Below are 20,118 nucleotides of genomic sequence, written 5' to 3'. Positions count from 1 at the left end.
TTTATTAATTGCTTAGATAAAACATAGCAGAGTATCTAGGAAAACAAAGTCAATTTATATTTTCTGACACAAGTTTTAGAAGTAGATAAGGAACGTGATTCATCTTTTTCTCTCTCATTTTTATCCAGTAACACAATAAAGAATTTTAGTATATTTTTGTCACCATCATCTTGTGCACGTGGTATCACATAAGGTAAAGTCCCTATATTCATCATAGCAAAATTCATGTTTTATTCAGTAAAAAAAAAAAATGTTTCAAGATTTTTTTTTTTCCTATGATGTTTATAACTTTATATATACATTTATTTCTGTGTGTGTGTGTGTGTGTTGTCTTTATATATGTTGTATAGAAACTGCTTATACCTATCTTTTCTTCTTTCATTTAATTGTTTTCCCTTTCTTTGCCTAACCCATCATTTTCCTTCTCCTTTGTAAGTTAATAGTAATTCAAGATTATTTTTTTTCCTTGGGGTTCTATTTTTTTGATGTTCTTGGTGTTTTTTTTTTTTTTTTTTGGCAATTCAAGATTATTAATGGAAGACGATGATGACTTTTTTCTGATCTGGGGTTTTTGTCTATAGTGTTGTTTTAGGTTTTTCTTTACGTGCATGTTCTTGATTTAATGAGTTGGAGCTTTGATCTTGTTGTTGATCATCTTCATTTCTTTTTGTCTTTGTTTTTTCCCCTTTTGATGTTTGTGAAGTGATCATGCACTAGTTTGTTTGATTTCTGTGTTTTAAGAATATCTAAACCTTGAATTGGTTAGTATGATGTGATTTTATTTTTGAGTTCTTAAGAATTTCAGAATTTGACTACTGGTTTTGCTTGTTCTTTTTTTTTTTTTTTTTTTTTGGGTGAAGGTGTATGTGGGTGGGTTGGTTGGGGGGGGGGGGTTGTTGTTGCCAATGTCAAAGATAAGTTCTTTTTTTGATTATGTACTACAGTTGCTACTGAATTCTTACTTTGCTTTAATGTTTAAGTCCAGAGGCGGAGGTGGTATTTTGAGTTTTGAGTTTTGGATTCTAAAAACGATAGGGTACTAGGTTCTGGATAAGTTATTTATACATATTAAGTGGATTTTTGAACATAAATACAGAGTTTGAGCCAAAGTTAATGAATTCTGCAGAAAAGGAAGCCATAGTTTTGCTCCTTTACTTTTATTCAGATTGTGCAATTTGGGAATCTGTGTTTTGTTTCATGGTAAATGAGCATTGTGGCATTGTTAGACCCTTTCTTTTTTCTTTTTTTCCTTTTCAGGTGAATCAAACAGAATATGGTCCCAATTGTAGCTGACTTGTTGCTTACTATGTTATGATTTGTGCAGTAAACAAGTATGGCTCTTTCTGGGACTAATAAAGATGGAAGAGAGGTGAGGATTTACGAGTATTTGGACGAACTCAACACTGATTTGGCAGATTATATTGCAGAATTATCAGAGGCTTCTGTGAAGGAGAGGGGGGTATTTACTATTGCTTTATCTGGTGGCTCCCTCATCAGCTTGATGGGGTATGTAAGTGTGTTGTATTTTTTGCAGTCAAATGTTTTTGTTTCCCTTGTTTATAAGGTAGTGAATTGGTTTGAAATTCTTGGGAAGCAGAAAACTATGTGAAGCTCCTTATAGCAAAACTGTTGATTGGGCTAAGTGGTATATATTTTGGGTGGACGAACGTGTGGTGGCGAAAAATCATGCTGACAGTAATTACAAACTTGCCAAGGATGGACTTTTGTCCAAGGTAGATAACTCTTAACTTTTACATGATCTTCTTGTATGCTATTGATCTACCATTGATGGTATTATTGATTCGAACCTTAGTTGTAACGATGGATCTCCCTATTTTGCGTTGTGATCCTTGATGACAATTGACATGTACCTTTGTCAAGTATTCTCTTAAATAAACCTCTAATGAGGCGTGTCTCTTTTGGGTTGATTCAGTTTATCCTAAAGATATAATAATCTTTCAGCTTTGGAACACAGAATTGTGCAACGTCGAGGTGGAAGAATTAGATACCTTTAATCTTTGTATATGGTGCATCAAATAGGAAGGGAGGCATCCACGCTGTTGTAATTACTACTTTTTGGCTAACTCTCATGCTAAACACCAGTTAAATGTAATTGTTGAAATTATTTTTTGTATATGTTGTTTGTGTTCATCCTATACAGAAGTGAGGATGTTCTTTCTCTCTTTCTTTCTTCCTTTTCTTTTTCTTTTTCCTTTTTTTCCCGGGGCGTGGGAGTGGGTGTGAGATTTTTTGAGGGGAGGAGGTGGGGAAAGGGTCTGAACATTGGCATGGGCACTGGGGCGGAGCCAGATACCAAGGTACGGTTTCGGCCGAACCCCGTAACTTGGTCCAAACTCTGTGTTTTATCTTAAATCCATTTAGCATGTACGAATATAAACTTCAAATCCTGGCTCCACCTTTGCACATGGCTGTTGTCGGTACTGTAGCTGCAGCCATGATTTAAGGTGTGTAACATATTTCTTTTGATCAGTTCTTTTCCTTGATGTCCCACAATGTTTTGAGCTTGTAATTTTGCATAGTACGGCGTAGTAGTAGATTGCCATCCACATGTAATTCGTGACCCGTCGTGGCTTGTTAAATGCTTGAAAAAGGACAAAGTTAGCAGTGGTAGGTGCTTATTTGCTAATAAATGTTTATTTGCTTTGAAGGGGGGTCAGAGTTTGGATGGATGTGTGTTGTACGTGAACATAGTGAACTGACAGTCACACAATATATTTTGCTGTCGGTTTCAGTTCTTTATGATGTCCAATTATACTCGCTCACTATGAGCTCTCAGGACCCCGAAGTGGTTGAAATACTAACTTGAGGTCATACTAAGACCATCCATCTGGCTGCTGGCCTGAAGAGATTGATTTACGGATTTGGTCAATACCAAAATGAGTGATCTACAAAGCTTAATGGAGAAAACAGATTTTTGTTTCCTTATGTTTTACGTTTCATCTTTTTCTTGATTGATTAGACAATTTCAAAGAAAACTTCTCTGCAGTTCAAACAACACTTTTCTGCAGTTACTAAGTTAGACTAATGCTGATTGTTTCACAGATAAAGATTGACATAATGAATTTTAGGTAATTATAAAACTGAATAACCAACTTATTAAAAAAAGGGCTTGATAACCAAATCTAGATATTCTAATGGTGATTATGCTTCTGTTTAGAGGATGGGGATAATAAAGGAGAAGACACAGAATTTCATAGTTCGTTTTACCTTATTACTCCCATTTTGTTTACTTTGTCCTCCTAAGAGGATTCAAAGCAGAATGAACTAAATGGACGTAACAAAATAGGTGATTTCATGGTAATCTGATAGTACACTCATCAATCGCCAGCTCAAGCTGCTGTAGTCTTTTTGGCGATACCAAAAAATGTTATTGCTCCGTGTTATAATGTATTCCTCAATTTGTACTTTTTTTTCTTTTTCTTAGGCCAGATGTATTGTTTTTTTTTTTAAATGCTTCCTTTTAACCGTATTGCTGAAATTCATTGATGAAATTTTTTCCCAAGTCTGAAGGGCTTCTGAAATTGATTTTAGTTTCCAAAGTGGTCTGCTCTTGCGTTTCTCATCTATATATTGTGCTTTTATGTTTCAGGTGCCTATTGTTCCAAGCCATGTACATTCCATTAACGACACGGTCTCAGCAGAAAAAGCTGCAGAAGACTATGAGTTTGTTATTCGACAGCTCGTGAGGACTCGTGTAATCAACGTTTCTGACATCAGCGACTGCCCCAAGTTTGACCTCATCCTTCTAGGAATGGGACCGGATGGGCACGTTGCATCTATTTTCCCTAATCACTCCATACTCGATGAAAAAGAAGAGTGGGTAACTTTTCTCACCGACTCACCCAAGCCCCCTCCGGAGAGGATTACTTTCACTTTGCCTGTTATCAACTCTTCATCTAATGTGGCTATAGTTGTAACTGGAAGCAACAAAGCTGAGGCTGTTCATTCGGCGATTGATGATTTGGGACCCGACTGCCCGACATTGCCTGCAAAAATGGTCCAGCCAACTAAAGGGAATTTGGTTTGGTTTCTGGACAAGGCAGCTGCATCAAAACTTGACGGCGCAAAATTTTCCGAGTAGGGCCAGGGTTTCAAAATGTATGATTTGTATATGTAGCAAAAGGCATATACAACTTTAGTTCATTCTCATCTTTCATCAAGTCTTCTCTTTTGATCATCCCTTTTTTTGTTTCAAATTTTTGACACCCTTTTCCTGTTTGAGAAGAAAATATGGAGCTTTTTGTTCTGTTGGATTAGGTATCTTCCACCTGCAGTCCTCTCTTCTGAGGTGGGGTTTGAGAAGTGTGTTTTTTGTTGGGGAAGATGGAAATAAAATTGGATCCTTACCCAGAATCTCCTTTTTAAAGTTGATTAGTTTCTTTGTAAAATTCTGTCAAACCCCGTTGGTCAAAAACTCTTGCAATTTACATCATGTGCAACTAGAGGAATATTGAATTTAGCATCTTTATTGCTGCAAGAGGTTTAAGAGATGTAATGTGGCATTTCCAGATGATCTCATAAGAACTGCCTAATTAATATCCTTGAATATAAAAGTTTAATACATAAAGTTAAAGTGTACCTCTCCTTGAGCCAAGGGTCTATTGGAAACCACCTCTCTAGCCTCACAAGGTAGGGTAAGATCTGTGTGCACTCTAATGTTTCCAGACCTCACCTTGTGAGATTATACTGGGTATGTTGTTGCTATTGTTGTCTTGTTGATACATAAAGTTAAGGGTAAAGGGTCAAATTTGCTTGTCTACTATGCGAGAAGGATCGGTGTTATTCTCTCTTATACTATCAGCACAAAAATACTTCTGTCATTACTTAAATGATTCAAATATACCACCCCTCCGATACGGCAGTTCAAAATATGCTGCACTGGCATTTTGATGAGGTTAACGCCATATGGTATAGAAGTTCAGTGTTTGAGCACATCAGAAACAAGAAGTTACATTTCATCTTTATTCAACAGGAATCAATGTTCTTTAGAGAAACTGATTCCTAAGAGGACTATGGTTCAAATATCTGCTGTGATAGAACCCCACTGATGAAAGCTCCCCCACTCTTTAACCAACTCGAATTAGAATTTTGGAAATGCAGTTATCCCTGATAGGGAGCGCTACGTAAATTCAAATTAGTCGGTCCAGTGAGTTCCGAACACCAAATGGTAAAAATAAAAAAAATAAAAAAAAAGGCTAAAAACTCTAACAAGTGCATTCAGGAATAACAAAAAGGAGATGACATGATATTGGTGTATGATTAACAAGCGCATTCAGGAATAACAAAAAGGAGATGACATGATATTGGTGTATGATACACAACAAATGCAATGCCTTCTGTGCTAAATAATCTAAATTTCTCCAATATGTCAAAAAATAGTACAAATGTTACATCAAAGGCAGAGCAGTCAAGAAAGCCTCAGGAAAATGGAACTAGCGGCGTCGTCTTTCCCTCCGTATGATTTCTCCGATACCACGTACAAAAACTCAAAAAATTCGTGTACAAGCAGTTACAGCTACAATCACAGTGATGCCAGAAAGAATCATTTCCAACACCAAGACTTTCTACTGTCCAAGGAAGACAGGGCATCCTGGCATTTCATGTCAACATAAGCATAATGGGCTGGCTACAAGCATCTACACCATCAACTTACAGGCACCAGTGTTCGGTATTCCCTCTCTGTTACCGACTTTATGCCATGGTCGTCCGGGACCACATCATCTTCCATACCTTCTTTAGGAGGATACCCTAATCTCCTTGCCTGTAGCCATTGATCTACCACACCACAGCTAATAGCGTACTTTAAAGTTCGTTCTAAGTACCCTTTATCAGTCATAAGATGAGGCTGAACTGTCAGCATTCTAATGATACCTGAAACAAAAGTTTCAACAGATATTAAGTTGAGGAGACCCTGTAAAATGAGCAACGAAAATGATTTGATCATCAGAGGAAACAAAGCAATCTAATAGGTAGAGATACAGTAAAACCGAATATAAGATGCTAAAAACAAATGTCTAGCATGATAAGTAAGCAAATCAAGAACCAATAGAAACTGAAGTCTCCGAGTCTTACACTTGCGCCTGTCTAAGAAGTATATAATAATATATACCATACACCTTGGATGTTTTTTTTAAAAAAAAATCAATAAGTGAACTGAGGTTTAACAAAAAGTCTTCTTGAAGGTAACCAATCCGATGTTTTGTTCTGTCCAAACTATGGCTGAATTTGTCTATTGGTTTTCGCATTATAACGTTCATCTCTCCATAATCACTAGACGTAATCACATAAAGACATTACTTAGCAAATGAAAACCTTCCAATCATTCTCTTACCTGCAATAATGCCATCCCCAGATGCAGACATATCAGAAGTATAAGGGGTCAGAGGCACATCTTCCAACCCTAGAACAGAACCATTATGCTCCTTGGTGTAGTAATGAATCTTAGAAGTCCCATTAGTCACGAACAAAACCTTTAGATTTTCATGCCAAAGTGGAGCAATTACTTCCGGTGGATAGTGAGTGAACTTAGACCTGTCATTATCCTTGGTGTCAAACCGCTCGGAGGGTTCTATTCCACAGAGAAACTCTAACTCCTGTTTCGTAACCTCTATGATATCTGCAAGATCCCATGCTTGTTGTATGAATGTCTTGGCTTTATCACTGGATTCCCATAGTGGAGATGGGAGGTTGAGATCATAAAAGATAACCCCTCCGAGCTTCTTCGAAATCTTTGTTGCCCGTAATGTGGTTAATCTCATATTTGGATCGAGCAATGAGAATGTATTGAAGTAAAACATTTTGGCCTGCGTGACACATTAGAACGAATGAAACCACTTAGCACTAACAGAACATACCAAATGAACATGAAAACAGTATGCTTAGATGATACAATATTAAGAATTACGTTAATAATGACTTCCATACTTGTAACTCCTCAAAGAAACCTGTCAGGAAACTTTCACATCCAAAAGGAAAACTAGAATAGTAATCATTTCACACTTCCAGTCTCCGTCAAATATTTAACAATTTATGTTTGTTAGATTTGACGGAAATGTGAAAAAAAAAGATATAACAATAAACACCGAGAAAGTCCCATAAAATCCTAAAGTATGCACAAAAAACTGCACTAGACACTAAAAAGATATAAAAAAATAGCAGAAATTACACCTCAAAAAAGATGCACCAGACTCTAGAAATAAATTAAAAATAGCAGAAACTACAAAAATTCTACCTCTAAATCGGAGTTACCCATTAATTTCCTTTTTTCTTTTTGTAGTTCTCGTCCAATCTAACAGACAGAGTTTGGTAAATAATTGACGGAGAAGTAATAACTTTTAGCAAACTTAAAGGACGAAAGCAGTTCTTTAAGGGACTACTTTAACCCTACCCTCAAACATTAGGGACCATTTTAACCCTACCCTCAAACATAAGGGACCATTTTTGTCATTTCTCATTCAGATTATGCAATATTAAGAATCACACAAATAATGACTTCCACAATAGTAACTCCTCAAAGAAACTAGAATATCAATCCTTTCACATTTCCAAATAAAACTTGGTTCTTTCAGATTCTCACCTCCTTAAGGACATCTATATTGATCTCAGACTTCAATAAAGAATCCTCTGCACATGGTTTGGTGGTAGTCATCCTCAAGCCCCCTCTCTTACCTATTTTCATATGTGTGACGGCAGTTGCTTTTTTACTGTCCAGGCGAACTGATCGTGTTTGAACTTTGTTGATGTTCATAAAATATACCAAGGACTGACCAAAATCATCATCACCAAGTTTCCCCATGAAGGCAACTTTACCACCCAAGCTCGCAAGAGCCACAGCAACATTACTTGAACATCCCCCTGGAGCCCTGATAAATTTTTCAGGGTCCCACATTGCATCTTTCATTCTTTCATGCCATTCATGATCTACAAGTCTATTGGACGGCCTCCCTGAAGGAACAAATGCATGCTGTGCTGCCCCGAAGCAACACACAAGGGGTGGCCATCCATATGTGAAGCTAATATCCTCTCCACCATCTTTGTCGAAGTCCAGTTCTTCGTCACTATCCGCATCAACATTTGCAACATGTAGCTCTTCTTCAATATCACTGAGTTCTGTTTGGCTACCTTCATCCTCTAAATTATCAACCTTCTTTCTCCTCCGCCGTGTGACCTTCTGAGTTGGTTCTTTCTCCAGGCTACTAGAGCTAGAAGCTGCTGCAAAATTAGGGATTATTACATTTTTGGACCGCTCAAAAGAATAATAGCCAGCAAATGTATAGGATTTGTATATTAAGTATAAATATACATATAATTACATACTGTATACACAAAATATACATATAATACACATATATATACATAATCAGTGTACAGGTTTTGTATATTTTGGCTAGCGCCCATAATTAATTTCAGCCGACAGGCCAAAAATGAAAAAGCCTGCAAAATTATGCATAGAGAGATTTGCAATTTAGAGCCTGTTTGGATGGGCTTATGACTTTTGACTTATAAGCCAAAAGCCATAAGTTAGGAATTCTAGCTTATGACTTTTGACTTACTTTTGTCATTTTAACTTAAAAACACGTTTTTATTTTACCCAAACACTACAAAAGTGCTTAAAAGCTATTTTGCATTAAAAGCACCTAAAATAAGCCAATCCAAACAGGCTCTTAAACTTCTAAACTCGCCAAATGTAAAGAGAGCACAAGTGTTCAATGATGAGGAAGTATGTATATCTTTGTATAAAGATTTTACCTTTCTTTGAAGTTCGTTTTCGTTTTTCCACGGGCTCTTCACTTGACCCTGAAGTTGGTAAGGCTTCCTCATCTGTCACATTGCCCTCCATATCTGACATGGAGTCCTCAAAAGATCTCTCCACTGTCTCTTTTTTCTTTCGAGTTCGTCGGGTTTTCTTCGGCTTCATACTTGATTCTGGTTCTGTTACAGCTTCTCCATCAGTGATATTACCCTCCACATCAGATACAGAATCACCAATTGAACTCTCCACTGTTTCTTTTTTCTTTCGGGTTCGCCCCCGGGTTTTTTTGGGTTCTTCAACTGACCCTGATGTATTTTCGGCTTCCTCATCATTTGAAGTGTCAACTACTTTCTTTCGCCTAGACGAAACTGGAGCTCGTTTTGATGTCCTGCCGGTCTTTATATCCTCTGGAGTTCCCTCTTTAGAGACTGCCATAAGAACCCATTTATTTTTAAGTTTAAGATCTTGAAGTTGCATTACTTTCATATTTGGGAAAAAATTCCAATGCAGATGCTGCCTGCATATTAGAGAAAAGATAGAACCTTAGTTGTTTCCTCTTCCTGTTTGAAGCATATTTTAGTTTTAGCAGCAAATTATCCTTCAAATTTCCTCCATGTTTTGAAATCAGAAAAATCTAAGATGCATAGACAGAAGCAAAGACATTGAATCTTTACAATCAAGATAAACACCCTCTCTGCATACTGACTGATTATACAATTAAAAATTGCAACTTTAAAGCCACTCATTTTGTTCTGGTTTTCTATAAGTGAATGGTTTTTTCTCCACATAAACTCCAACTATGCACTAATAGTGAAACCAATACTTACCCTCTGTGCACTAATCACAAGCATATCTAACAAAAAATTACTACTACTACTACTACTACCCCTCATTCCCAAAATCCTCATTGACCATGTTACTCCATTTAAAATATCTCAAACCAATGTTATGCAAATACAAATAAGAAGTGTTATAAAAGCATACAGAAAATGGATGAAATTCAACTTGCCCTCAAACTAATAGACTAGTATAAGAAAGCAGGAACACAGAAATTCAACTTTACTTCCAAATTTCACCATAACAGAACGTTATCCACACACAAAATAGTTGTAAAGGTGACACCTTTATAAGTTATATGCCAATTTTCACAAGTAAACCAGATAACACAGTGCAGAAAATTTTAAAAAAAAAGGAGCATATGATAGAAGATAAAAGATTTTGAGGAAAAGAACCTGGGAAGTGTAGAAAAAAAGCTGAAAGAAAGAGCAGCCATAGTAAAAAGAACTTAAAAAGTTACAATCTTTGCAACCCAACAATGAAGACTTGAGGTTTTAGACCTTCAAGTTCAATGTTACTGTGAAGCAGTAAACAGAACTGGATAGAAGGGGTTTTGGGATTTGGGTTTTTGAAGAAACAAATTTTTTTTTTCTTCTTTTAATTAATATAATTATTATTTGATTATTTCTCAAGGATATGTCCATAATTAATGGGTAGTTTGGTACACGGCATAAGGTGAATATCTCAGATTAATTTAGTATCATGTTTGATAAAAAGTATAAATTTATCTCACCTTCTACTAAACAGAATATAAAATGAAGCCCAAACTTAAACAGAGTATAAAAGGAAGCCTAAACTTAATGATGGATATCCACCTTATCCCATTAACCTTGAAATTATTTTGTCTCACCTCTCAAATGGAATAAATTAGTCCCAAGATAATAATTTTGGGATAATTTAGTTCGCGTACCAACTAACCAAAGGGTGTTTGGATAGGGTTTATCGGCTTTTAAGCTCTTTTCTACTCATCCATTTATTTTTACTTGTCCAGTATTTTAAAAATAAATTTTCACTTTTACTTGTCACTTTTAGCATACCAAGAGAAGACAATTTCTTAATAGCTAAGTTTGCTAATAGTATTAATTATTTATTTTAAATTATTTTTTAAATCCATTAAATATATGTACCACTTAATATAGGCATGGTAAGTAAAAGTGAACGAAGAAAGTACTTTTTTATGAGTAAAATAAAAGGAATTTTTACAGCCCATAACTACCTCTGAGACTTATTTATTAGTAATAACTATTTTTTTTTAATTATATTTGGTAGCTTAATTATTTATCAAATTATCATCTATAACTTATTTTTGTAACTGCAGTATATTTCCCTAAAAATAAGTACCTCTCTCCCACTTACCCACAATTTTTTTTTTTATCCAAATATTTTCTCTCTCACCCCTCTTTTTCTCTCCGTTCCATCTCCTAGTCTTTTAAATTGATTTTCTCTCACCTACCAAATTTATTTTCTCCCTCACCCCTCTTTCTCTCTCTGTTGGCGCACACAGAGATTATGGAAGTAGAATTCTCTTCACAAGCAGACTCCAAGACGTGGCTTCACAAGTTAATCGTGATGGCATTCATCTCCTTCGATTCCTTTCAAAAGAAGAATGTTGGGAATTGCTCCAGTTGAAGATATTCCCAAAAGAAAGTGTCCTTTGGAAGAACTAATTGAAATTGGATACATAATTGCATAAAAGTGTCAAGGCCTTCCTCTTTTTGTTGTTCTAGTTGCTGGACTTCTATCAAAGATAGAAAGATCTAGAGATTGTTGGGAAAAGTTTGAGGTAAATTTGAGTTCAAAACAGTTGATGGACATAGTAGATATGAGCTATCAGAATTTACATCCACTCAGGTCATCCCACGCCTCTAACTAGTCCAATTGAAAGTCTTTATCTCCGGATGATGTCCTTTTTGTAGCAATCTGAGATGACTCGCTTCTTTCCCATGAGAACACCATTGATGAGAGTTGTGGAGCTTCATGCTCACCAAGTGTTTGATAAAATGTTTCAGTATATTTCAGTGTATTAACAAACAATATATTTAATTTTCAGTATATTATTTCGTTGTATTTCAATGTATTTATCTTTTTTTGGTATAAATATAGTGAATGTTCCAAATATAGAGCTGATTTTTACTACACTTTGTTTTCACGACTTTTGTATTTCACTGTATTTCAATGTATTTCACTGTATTTCAATGTATTTCACTGTATTTCAATGTATTTCTGCATTTTGTATTTCTAATTTATGAAACAGTTTCTGATATATTTCATTGTATTCCATTGTATACCATTGTATATACGCATACTATAACTTTATATTTCTTAAACAATTAACCATATATTCATTATATTTCAATGTATATTTTTTAGTGATAAAAGTTGAGAGAGATTCGTAAGCTTTTATGGAAGAACAACCGTTATGCGTGATTTATGGGAAGGTTTAAATTGAATCCCATAATTTTTTTTTTTAAAAAAACTGTTCCATAAATAGGGCCTGATTTTACTCTTCAGTGATTTGTGTGAAATATGGTTGATTTAATTTGACTTACTATTTAAAAAGGAAAAGAATATTATGTTAAAAAATATAGCCTATTTTTTCTCTCATAATTTTTTTAAAAAAATATGTTCCAAAAATAGAGCCTAAATTTACTCTAACGTGTTTTGTATTTCGCTGTATTTCGCTATATTTCAAAAATGCGAGATACAACTGAAATACAGCCAAAAACAGCTACGAATTGTAAATCTTTAACTTGTAGCTATAATTAGTTAGAAGCTATTAAAATGTAACTATTTGTGTAAGTTTTACAAAATAAAAACTGCTTTCAAACGCTTACTTTTAGGCTAAAAAGTACAAAAATAATTGAAAAGCTAAAAATTGAGTATTCGCTCTTAGCTTATAAACTACTTTAAAAAAAATCAATCCAAACAATTATTACCTTAAACCCATGTTATAAAGACAAACTTTTTGAAGACTGAAATGTCCCTAGTGTTTATTAGAATTTAACAAATTGCCACTAGGTATGTTTTGGGCTTCACTTATGCATTACTACTATAAATAAATTCTGGCAAAGAGGTGCATATAACATGTTCATAGAATGATTATCCTGGAAATTTCTTGCATTTCTGTGAATCTTGAAACATTACAGAGCCATTAATATCATCATCTTCATTGATATTTATATCATTCTTGAAATGAATATCTTCAGACGCTTAAATCCCACAAAGTTTGGGTTCAAAACATCCAAGAAATCTTGCAATGGTAACATTTTTTCACTTAGATTTTTTTTTTTTTGCCTTCAAACCTCTTTAATTAGTTTTCTCCTATTTTTTTGTGCTCTATCAGTAGTAAAGTATCAATCTTTATTATGGTTCTGATGTAATTTGGTAAGTGCAATTAATGACATTAATAGAATACTAATCCTCCGTTCACTTTTACTTGTCCATTTTGACTTTGCACACCGTTTAGAATTAATAAATGGAATATGTATTTTACTATAATACTCATAGTAATTGGTATATAATCTCATTGGACTTGGAGAATAATTTTGAAATGAGTAATTAATGTTAAGGGCAAAACAAGAAGAAAAAAAAAAGTTTGTCACTTTTTGATATGCTAAAGTGGACAAGTAAAAGTGAACGGAGGGGTATTAGTTTCCCCTAATTTTCTTGTGCTATATCAATCATAAAGTATCAATCTTTATAAGGTTCTGATGTAATTGGTATGTGTAATTAATGCATCAATGGAATACTATTAGTTTTCCCCTATATTTTGTGCTCTATCAATCATAAAGTATCAATCTTTGTATGGTTCTGATGTAATTGGCATGTGATATTACTGGCATTAATGGAATACTGTCTTGTACAAAAATATAGTTTCTTTTTTTTTTAAGAAATTACAAAGTCTCAACATTTGTTGTGAGGTTTTATTGAATGTTGATGGCAATAGAAGCCATTTTTTCTAACATATTCTTTTTGAATCTTAAAAATTGAGATAAAATGGACCTTAATACAGGCATAGCTCTCTATAACAGTCATCCTCTAAAACATTTCACTTTAATAACCATGTTTTCTGTGGAACCGATCTTTCATGTTATGTCATATTATATGTTCTCTATAACAGCATTTCGCTATAGTAGCCAAGATACAAACGACGCCGTTATAGAGATGTTTAAATTTAGCACATGATGGACAGAGGATTCACATAGCCGACCCTCAACTAGTTTAGTATTAAGGCGTAGACATGTAGTGAGTGATTGATATTCTTTTTCAATCTTGTTTGCAGCACCGAGCGTTTGCTCTATCCATTCGTCCCCAGATTGTGTAGTGGAAGTTCATTCCCCAGAGCAAGAAGTAGTAATTGCTTTGGGAAGTAATGTGGGAAACAGACTTGAGAATTTTGATGAAGCGTTACACCTAATGAAGAAATCAGGTATACAAATTACCAGGCATGCTTGCTTATATGAGACAGCACCTGCTTATGTAACTGATCAACCTCAGTTTCTGAATTCTGCTGTTAGAGGTGTCACGAAACTAGGGCCCCACGAGTTGTTAAGCGTGCTTAAGAAGATCGAGAAGGACATGGGTCGTACAACCGGGATTAGATATGGTCCTAGACCTATTGACTTGGATATTTTGTTTTACGGGAAGTTCAAGATTCATTCTGAGATTCTTGATGTTCCACATGAAAGAATTTGGGAGAGACCGTTTGTCGTGGCGCCTTTGATTGATCTACTCGGTTCAGATATAGATAACGACACAGTTGCACGTTGGCATTCGTTTTCGAAACATTCAAGTGATCTTTTCGAGTTGTGGGAGAAACTCGGAGGTGAATCTCTCGTCGGGAGAAACGGGATGAAAAGGGTTCTGCCAGTTGGAAACCACTTACATGACTCGTCTTTGAAAACCTCCCTTATGGGTATTCTTAATTTGACCCCCGATAGTTTCAGTGATGGAGGGAAGTATATATCCGTAGAAGCAGCAATTTCTCAGGTTCGTTTAATGCTCTCAGAGGGTGCAGATATGATTGATTTTGGTGCACAATCTACACGTCCAAATGCTACAAAAATATCCGTTGAAGAAGAATTAGATAGGCTAATTCCCGTCATAGAAGCTGTCACAAAAATACCCGAGGTTGAAGGGAAGCTTTTATCCGTGGATACCTTCTATTCGGAAGTTGCCTCAGAAGCAGTGAAAAACGGGGTTCATCTTGTAAACGATGTATCTGGTGGACGTTTGGATTCCAGCATGTATAGTGTTGTTGCAGCACTTCGAGTACCTTATATAGCAATGCACATGAGAGGTGATCCATCTTCAATGCAAAATCCCGAGAACTTACAATACAACGATGTTTGTAAGGATGTGGGGTCCGAACTTTACGAGAGGCTCAAGGAAGCAGAGTTAGCCGGTATTCCTGCTTGGAGGCTAATAATTGACCCGGGGATGGGATTCTCCAAAAAGACTGAACATAATTTGGATATTCTAACGGGTTTGACAACCATTCGAAGTGAGATTGCAAGGAGGAGCTTGGCTTTGTCTCGTGCTCCTTTATTGATTGGACCATCCAGAAAGAGATTCCTTGGCGATGTTTGTGCTCGCCCTGTTGCAGGTGAACGAGATCCAGCAACTGTTGCTGCTGTGACCACAGGGATTTTAAATGGTGCCAATATTGTAAGAGTACATAATGTCAAATATAATGCAGACGCCCTTCGTTTGTGTGATGCATTATTGGAAAGGAAACAGAGATAAAAGTAAAAGTCAACACGAGCTACGTTTTGTTTTTGGATCATTCATTTCTCGTTGTAAAACATCTATGGCTCTGAGATTTGTATCTTGCAAAAGAACTCAAAGCTGAAGTGATATAAAACCAGAAAGAGCAAAGTTTTGTGAGTGAAACATTTTACTTGAAAAGTTAACAAGTTCCTTGATTCACTGCTTCCTTTCCTTTCATAAGTTTGTAAAACGTAGATGAGATTTGTTTTTACTTTTTATGCATTATTGGTTCTCCTTTTACCATTTTCAATCAAGGAAGAAATCTTCATCTCTCTAAATTGCTTTTTCTGGTCTATATTATCTGTCTTTTACGGTCTTTGCACACCCCTTAAGAAAGACATCTAATAACCTTAATCATAAGGGTGTTTGTCTAAACTAGTACTAGCATCTGTTTTTTCCCCCTTTTTCCATCTTTTTCATATGCCAGCCCGACTTGGAGGCACTTCGTTTGATCTTCTTGCTGCTGTATAAAATTACCTTTGTTTTTGTTTGTTTGTGAAACAACGTAAAAATTGACAGATAAACTAAGCATTTACATTATCAATCTTTAAGTACTTCATTAGTTATAGCTTGCATTTAGCATGTACTGTACTTTGTCTGTAAACCTTGCACCTCAAAAGCCTTCCACAGATTATTACTAAGAGAAGTTTAAAATTTTCATGTGTGTTATAAATAAGTTACTCCTATAAGAGTAGATAAAATTAGCAACTTCAGCAGTGCCACAAGTTTGAGATATCAAATACAGTTCACTCAGATCGACGTACCATAGTTGCATTGTGAAATGCTATTTTGGTATCATACCACTCGATAAAGCAAGCTGATCCGGATGCTACCGGTTCAAAAAGAAATTTAAATAAAAGAAACTAGAGAAAAAGATAATATGTCATTTCTGAGTGCTTTATTTTATAAATGTTATACGGACAGTGAAACTCGTCAATATAAAATGACAGCAACTGTGTATTGAAATGCCTATTTGTGATAATTTGTTTTGGAAAATTTCTTGTCATCTCAAACAGTAACAAAAATGAGCATTCAGCAATCACGTCCCAAAATTCCTGAACCTCCAAAGATATGATGAATACTTTTTTCAGTCTATGTTGCACAACATTACTAACATCCAAGAGGGAATATCTAATTGATATTACTTCTTGCGTGTGTACAAGAAGCCAACCACCACAGAGATGCCAACAACTGCTACAGGAACGAACCAATATTGCTTAGTAATCTCCATAACCTTCTTAGGAATATTTCTGCCCGCCTTCTTGACAATCTCAAGTTGTGGGATGGAAGTGGAAGATGGATCAAGCTCCCCAATGAAGAATTTCTCCATCAGTTCCCTTGCATCTTTGCTATGTCCAGCATCTTCAAATTCATCTGTGGCATCTTTTCCTATACAAGAAAATTCATGACAAGTCAATTTGTGATCTTTCAAATGACATACGAAAAAGTGAGTCCCGTTTACTTATTAGTGTGCAGTAATTTCACAAGAAAGAATATGAATGAATTGGTACCTGTAGCACCAAGTAGAACATCATCTCCCCCTGGATGTTCGTCCAAATAAGATGAAACATCATATACCTGCATGCACCAAGCAAAGAAGTTAAGAATCTAAAGCAGCAAAATGGAGAAACAGGTATACTAGTAAACACAATCTATATCAGCAAATGCTACATAATATTTTTCTGATGCAGCAACACGACAATCAAAACATCTCACGGACAATAAGTAGCTAATACAAATAGCCAAAAGAAGGATAATTTTCTTCTTAATTAGGAACATAATCTTCATGTCAGCTCTCAACCGTTGGTAGTACGGATATCTTAGAATATGATTTTTAAGTATGGCCCTTACCTGAGCAAACAAAAAGTTTGGCGTCAAAGGAGATAGCTCAAATCGTTCAATTTTTCTTTTTTCTTCTTTTTTTTTTTTTTTTTTTAAGACAATGTTGGTGTCCGAGACAGCTCGCGTAGTTTGACTATTTCATCGATACCTGCTACCTCCCACCAGCACAAATACAGGTAACTCTGCCACCCAGGATTTGGCAAATGGAAAGAAGTCACCTGGTATTCTTTTTGTCTTTCTCCAAGGTTTGCATTCACTTCATTGACCACTAAACCACACCCTTGGGTGCAACTCAAAGCATTCAATTTCAGCAATAATATTACCTTCTAGACAAATTTATCACATTGAAAACATATTTTTGTAAAGACCAGTGGAGATCATCAGTCTCAATTGGTGGTGTTGTAATTTCAAAACTATCTTATAGCAAATTGTGGAGGCATAGAGTATCTTAAGCCCATATTACCATCTGATTTAAAGTTTGAGGGATGTAAACTTATCCTCCCGGTTCCTGTTTCGACTAGTTATCAAACCAAAACCAATGTCATCACGACTGGCAAGTTGCATATTAAGCATTCCTATATTCAGGTTTATCTGTACCACAAGAAGTTAAATATGGGGTTGACTCCAAGTGAAGTTTACTTTGATGGCTAACACAAGAATGTGGTGCAATGGGCAAGTCTTTAAATGCACAATAATTTGGAACTTAGATAAAATAGCTCAACTAACTGCAAGAGGTAATATCAGGAAGTTCAAGCTGCATTAACAGCATTGGTAGAATTCAATTGTAATATTCTTCAGGTTGCAATGTCATAATATATGAAGAAAATATGTCCGAGGTCTTGAAATGAGTCAACTTAATATGGAAACAAGCAGATAAAAACTATGAGAAAAGCATGGATAGAATAACCATTATAATTTCTCTAAACGCTGTCCGATGTAAGCTTGCATAAATTCTTCATAGCATTAGAGATTCATGTGTGAGCACAAGTGAATACCAAAAAGAGCGCCGCATCACCTTATCCCCAAGAAAGTCTTTTATTTAGTTTTTAGGAAGAAGCTGTGAGAAAGAAGAGTCTGAGAGAGAACTCAGCTTGATTATTCCCTCAAGATATTGGGGTTTAAATAGCTAAGTTTACATGTCCTAAAAAGAAAAGAAAATCAATACAAATCAATTCCTAATTACAATAGGAGTAAATCAAGCTACCTAATATATATACAGATATGCTAGAAAAACATATCTGATTCCAATAGAAAAACAAATACCATCACTACCCCAAACAGCTGACACTTTTCCAGTCATTATGCTTAGTACTACAAAATGTAGTAAGATAGCTATGTTATATAGATCCTTCATTCTGTGTCAGATGCATACCTATTAAAATAGTATGTAACATAGCAAAAACAGTCAGCAATGCTCAAGAATACATTTCTTTCTATTAAGTCCATTATTACTAGTCCTTAGAGGGCATTTGAGCCCGTCCCAATTATATACACTATATACTCAATGTACAAGCACCAGTCTAACCCGACTCCAAGCAGATACATATGATAACACTCAGACGCCTAAACGAACTTCAACATGGCAATCAAGTCAGATATTTAACATGAAAACTTGAAAGCAGCATCAGCCAATTAAAATAGAATAAAAGATCCTAGTAATTAATATTCTAAAATTAGTTTATAGAGATACAGTCACACCCACTGTGAAACCCACAAACTCTATCAGTGTGTTCGGTATGGAGGAAATTGTTTTCCTGCAAAAATGTGTTCTTGGAAAATAAGTGAATTTCTTACTTATTCTCCCGTGTTTGGTTGGTTAGTCAAAAACATTTTTCGGAAAATTCCCCCCACCCCCAAGGTCTAAAACTGCATAGCAAGAAAGCACCTAGGAGACTATCTAATCAATCACATTCACAATAAGAATATATTCCAAAAACCCATCAACGTAAACTGGAAAAAGGCATCATTGACAAATTCCAATATTAGTCTCTCCTAGCACAACTATTCACCATAAACAGAAAAAAAAAAAAAAAAACAGATTAACAACAACATAGCCAGTGTAATCCCACAAGTGGGGTCTGGGAGGGTCGAGGGTACACAGACCTTACCCCTACCCCCGGGAGGTATAGAGGTTGTTTCCTATAGACCATCGGCTCAAGAAAAGCAACCCAAAGCAGTCCGGAAAAGGAAATAACAGAAGTAAAGCAGACATGGCAAATACTATAAAAAGCATGATAAAGCAGTCTAAAAAAAGGAGCAGTAACCCCAACAATACTAGTCTATCTAATAATTGAGGACCACAAACACACCTATCCACCATATTACAAAAAAAAAAAAAAAAAAAAAGGTTGAAGAATTAATTAATACCTTGCCATCAATGACAACCCAACAATCATCTTTAGTGTTGTGTTGAGATGTTTCTTCCATTGTGAATAGTTTTGTTAGAGTTGGCATTTTGTCAAACACTTAATCCACAATTCTTCTTGTCAAATGCTTCTTTTTTGTAGTTGCAAAATTAAATCTTTGAAAAAAATGAGTTAAAACCCTATACGGCTTATGGTTGCGGCAGCGGTTGGTTTTTCGTGGGAAAGGAGTTGCTTCCGGGTCGGGTCGGGTCGGGTCGAACTCAACCAAATCCCTAATAATTATACTATTTGATGTTGGAAAGTTGATACTTTTTAATTTGGCTTAATGCATATGCGGCCCTCCTAAACTTGTTCATTTTTTTCATTTTGAAACATCAACTAAGAGTTGTTCCTGTTGAACTCCTGAACTCGTCTTCAAATGTGTCTATCAAATTCCCTAAATCTGATTTTTATTAAAATTATAAATTAAATTGGGGAAATGAGGTGGAGTAATATTTTAACTGAAACATAAATATTAATAATTGATGGACC

The 20,118-nt window shown here is 35.4% G+C and overlaps 4 protein-coding genes across 7 annotated transcripts; 2 read left to right on the top strand and 2 right to left on the bottom strand.

The window, feature by feature from the left end:
- Positions 1 to 67: 67 nt before the first annotated feature.
- LOC132641947 (probable 6-phosphogluconolactonase 1) lies at positions 68 to 4,374 on the top strand. Of its 3 annotated transcripts, none has more exons than XM_060359100.1 (4): positions 68 to 193; positions 1,325 to 1,506; positions 1,598 to 1,733; positions 3,611 to 4,374. In XM_060359100.1, exons 2-4 carry the CDS (start codon positions 1,334 to 1,336, stop codon positions 4,100 to 4,102), a joined length of 801 nt encoding a protein of 266 aa, XP_060215083.1. In that variant the 5' UTR covers positions 68 to 193; positions 1,325 to 1,333; the 3' UTR covers positions 4,103 to 4,374. The 3 variants fall into 3 exon arrangements, with proteins under 3 accessions (XP_060215083.1, XP_060215081.1, XP_060215082.1); XM_060359098.1 differs by lacking the exon at positions 68 to 193 and adding an exon at positions 271 to 431; XM_060359099.1 differs by lacking the exon at positions 68 to 193 and adding an exon at positions 894 to 1,200.
- Positions 4,375 to 5,269: 895 nt separating this feature from the next.
- LOC132641946 (fructokinase-like 2, chloroplastic) lies at positions 5,270 to 10,186 on the bottom strand. Of its 2 annotated transcripts, none has more exons than XM_060359096.1 (5): positions 10,006 to 10,186; positions 8,770 to 9,290; positions 7,598 to 8,232; positions 6,353 to 6,824; positions 5,270 to 5,892 (listed from the first exon to the last, which is right to left on the bottom strand). In XM_060359096.1, exons 1-5 carry the CDS (start codon positions 10,044 to 10,046, stop codon positions 5,666 to 5,668), a joined length of 1,896 nt encoding a protein of 631 aa, XP_060215079.1. In that variant the 5' UTR covers positions 10,047 to 10,186; the 3' UTR covers positions 5,270 to 5,665. The 2 variants fall into 2 exon arrangements, with proteins under 2 accessions (XP_060215079.1, XP_060215080.1); XM_060359097.1 differs by having other exon boundaries at positions 7,598 to 8,229.
- A 2,482-nt stretch (positions 10,187 to 12,668) lies between these two features.
- LOC132641945 (folate synthesis bifunctional protein, mitochondrial) lies at positions 12,669 to 15,657 on the top strand. The gene is made up of 2 exons (XM_060359095.1): positions 12,669 to 12,869; positions 13,893 to 15,657. Exons 1-2 carry the CDS (start codon positions 12,803 to 12,805, stop codon positions 15,353 to 15,355), a joined length of 1,530 nt encoding a protein of 509 aa, XP_060215078.1. The 5' UTR covers positions 12,669 to 12,802; the 3' UTR covers positions 15,356 to 15,657.
- Positions 15,658 to 16,243: 586 nt separating this feature from the next.
- On the bottom strand, positions 16,244 to 19,874 carry LOC132641944 (cytochrome b5). The gene is made up of 3 exons (XM_060359094.1): positions 19,589 to 19,874; positions 16,891 to 16,957; positions 16,244 to 16,768 (listed from the first exon to the last, which is right to left on the bottom strand). Exons 1-3 carry the CDS (start codon positions 19,673 to 19,675, stop codon positions 16,521 to 16,523), a joined length of 402 nt encoding a protein of 133 aa, XP_060215077.1. The 5' UTR covers positions 19,676 to 19,874; the 3' UTR covers positions 16,244 to 16,520.
- Between the last annotated feature and the right edge of the window lie 244 nt (positions 19,875 to 20,118).

This window comes from Lycium barbarum, chromosome 5, assembly GCF_019175385.1.
Source record: "Lycium barbarum isolate Lr01 chromosome 5, ASM1917538v2, whole genome shotgun sequence".
Lineage (NCBI taxonomy): Eukaryota > Viridiplantae > Streptophyta > Magnoliopsida > Solanales > Solanaceae > Lycium > Lycium barbarum.
Note: the sequence above shows the minus strand (reverse complement) of the source record. Positions and strands in the feature narration are given on the sequence as shown.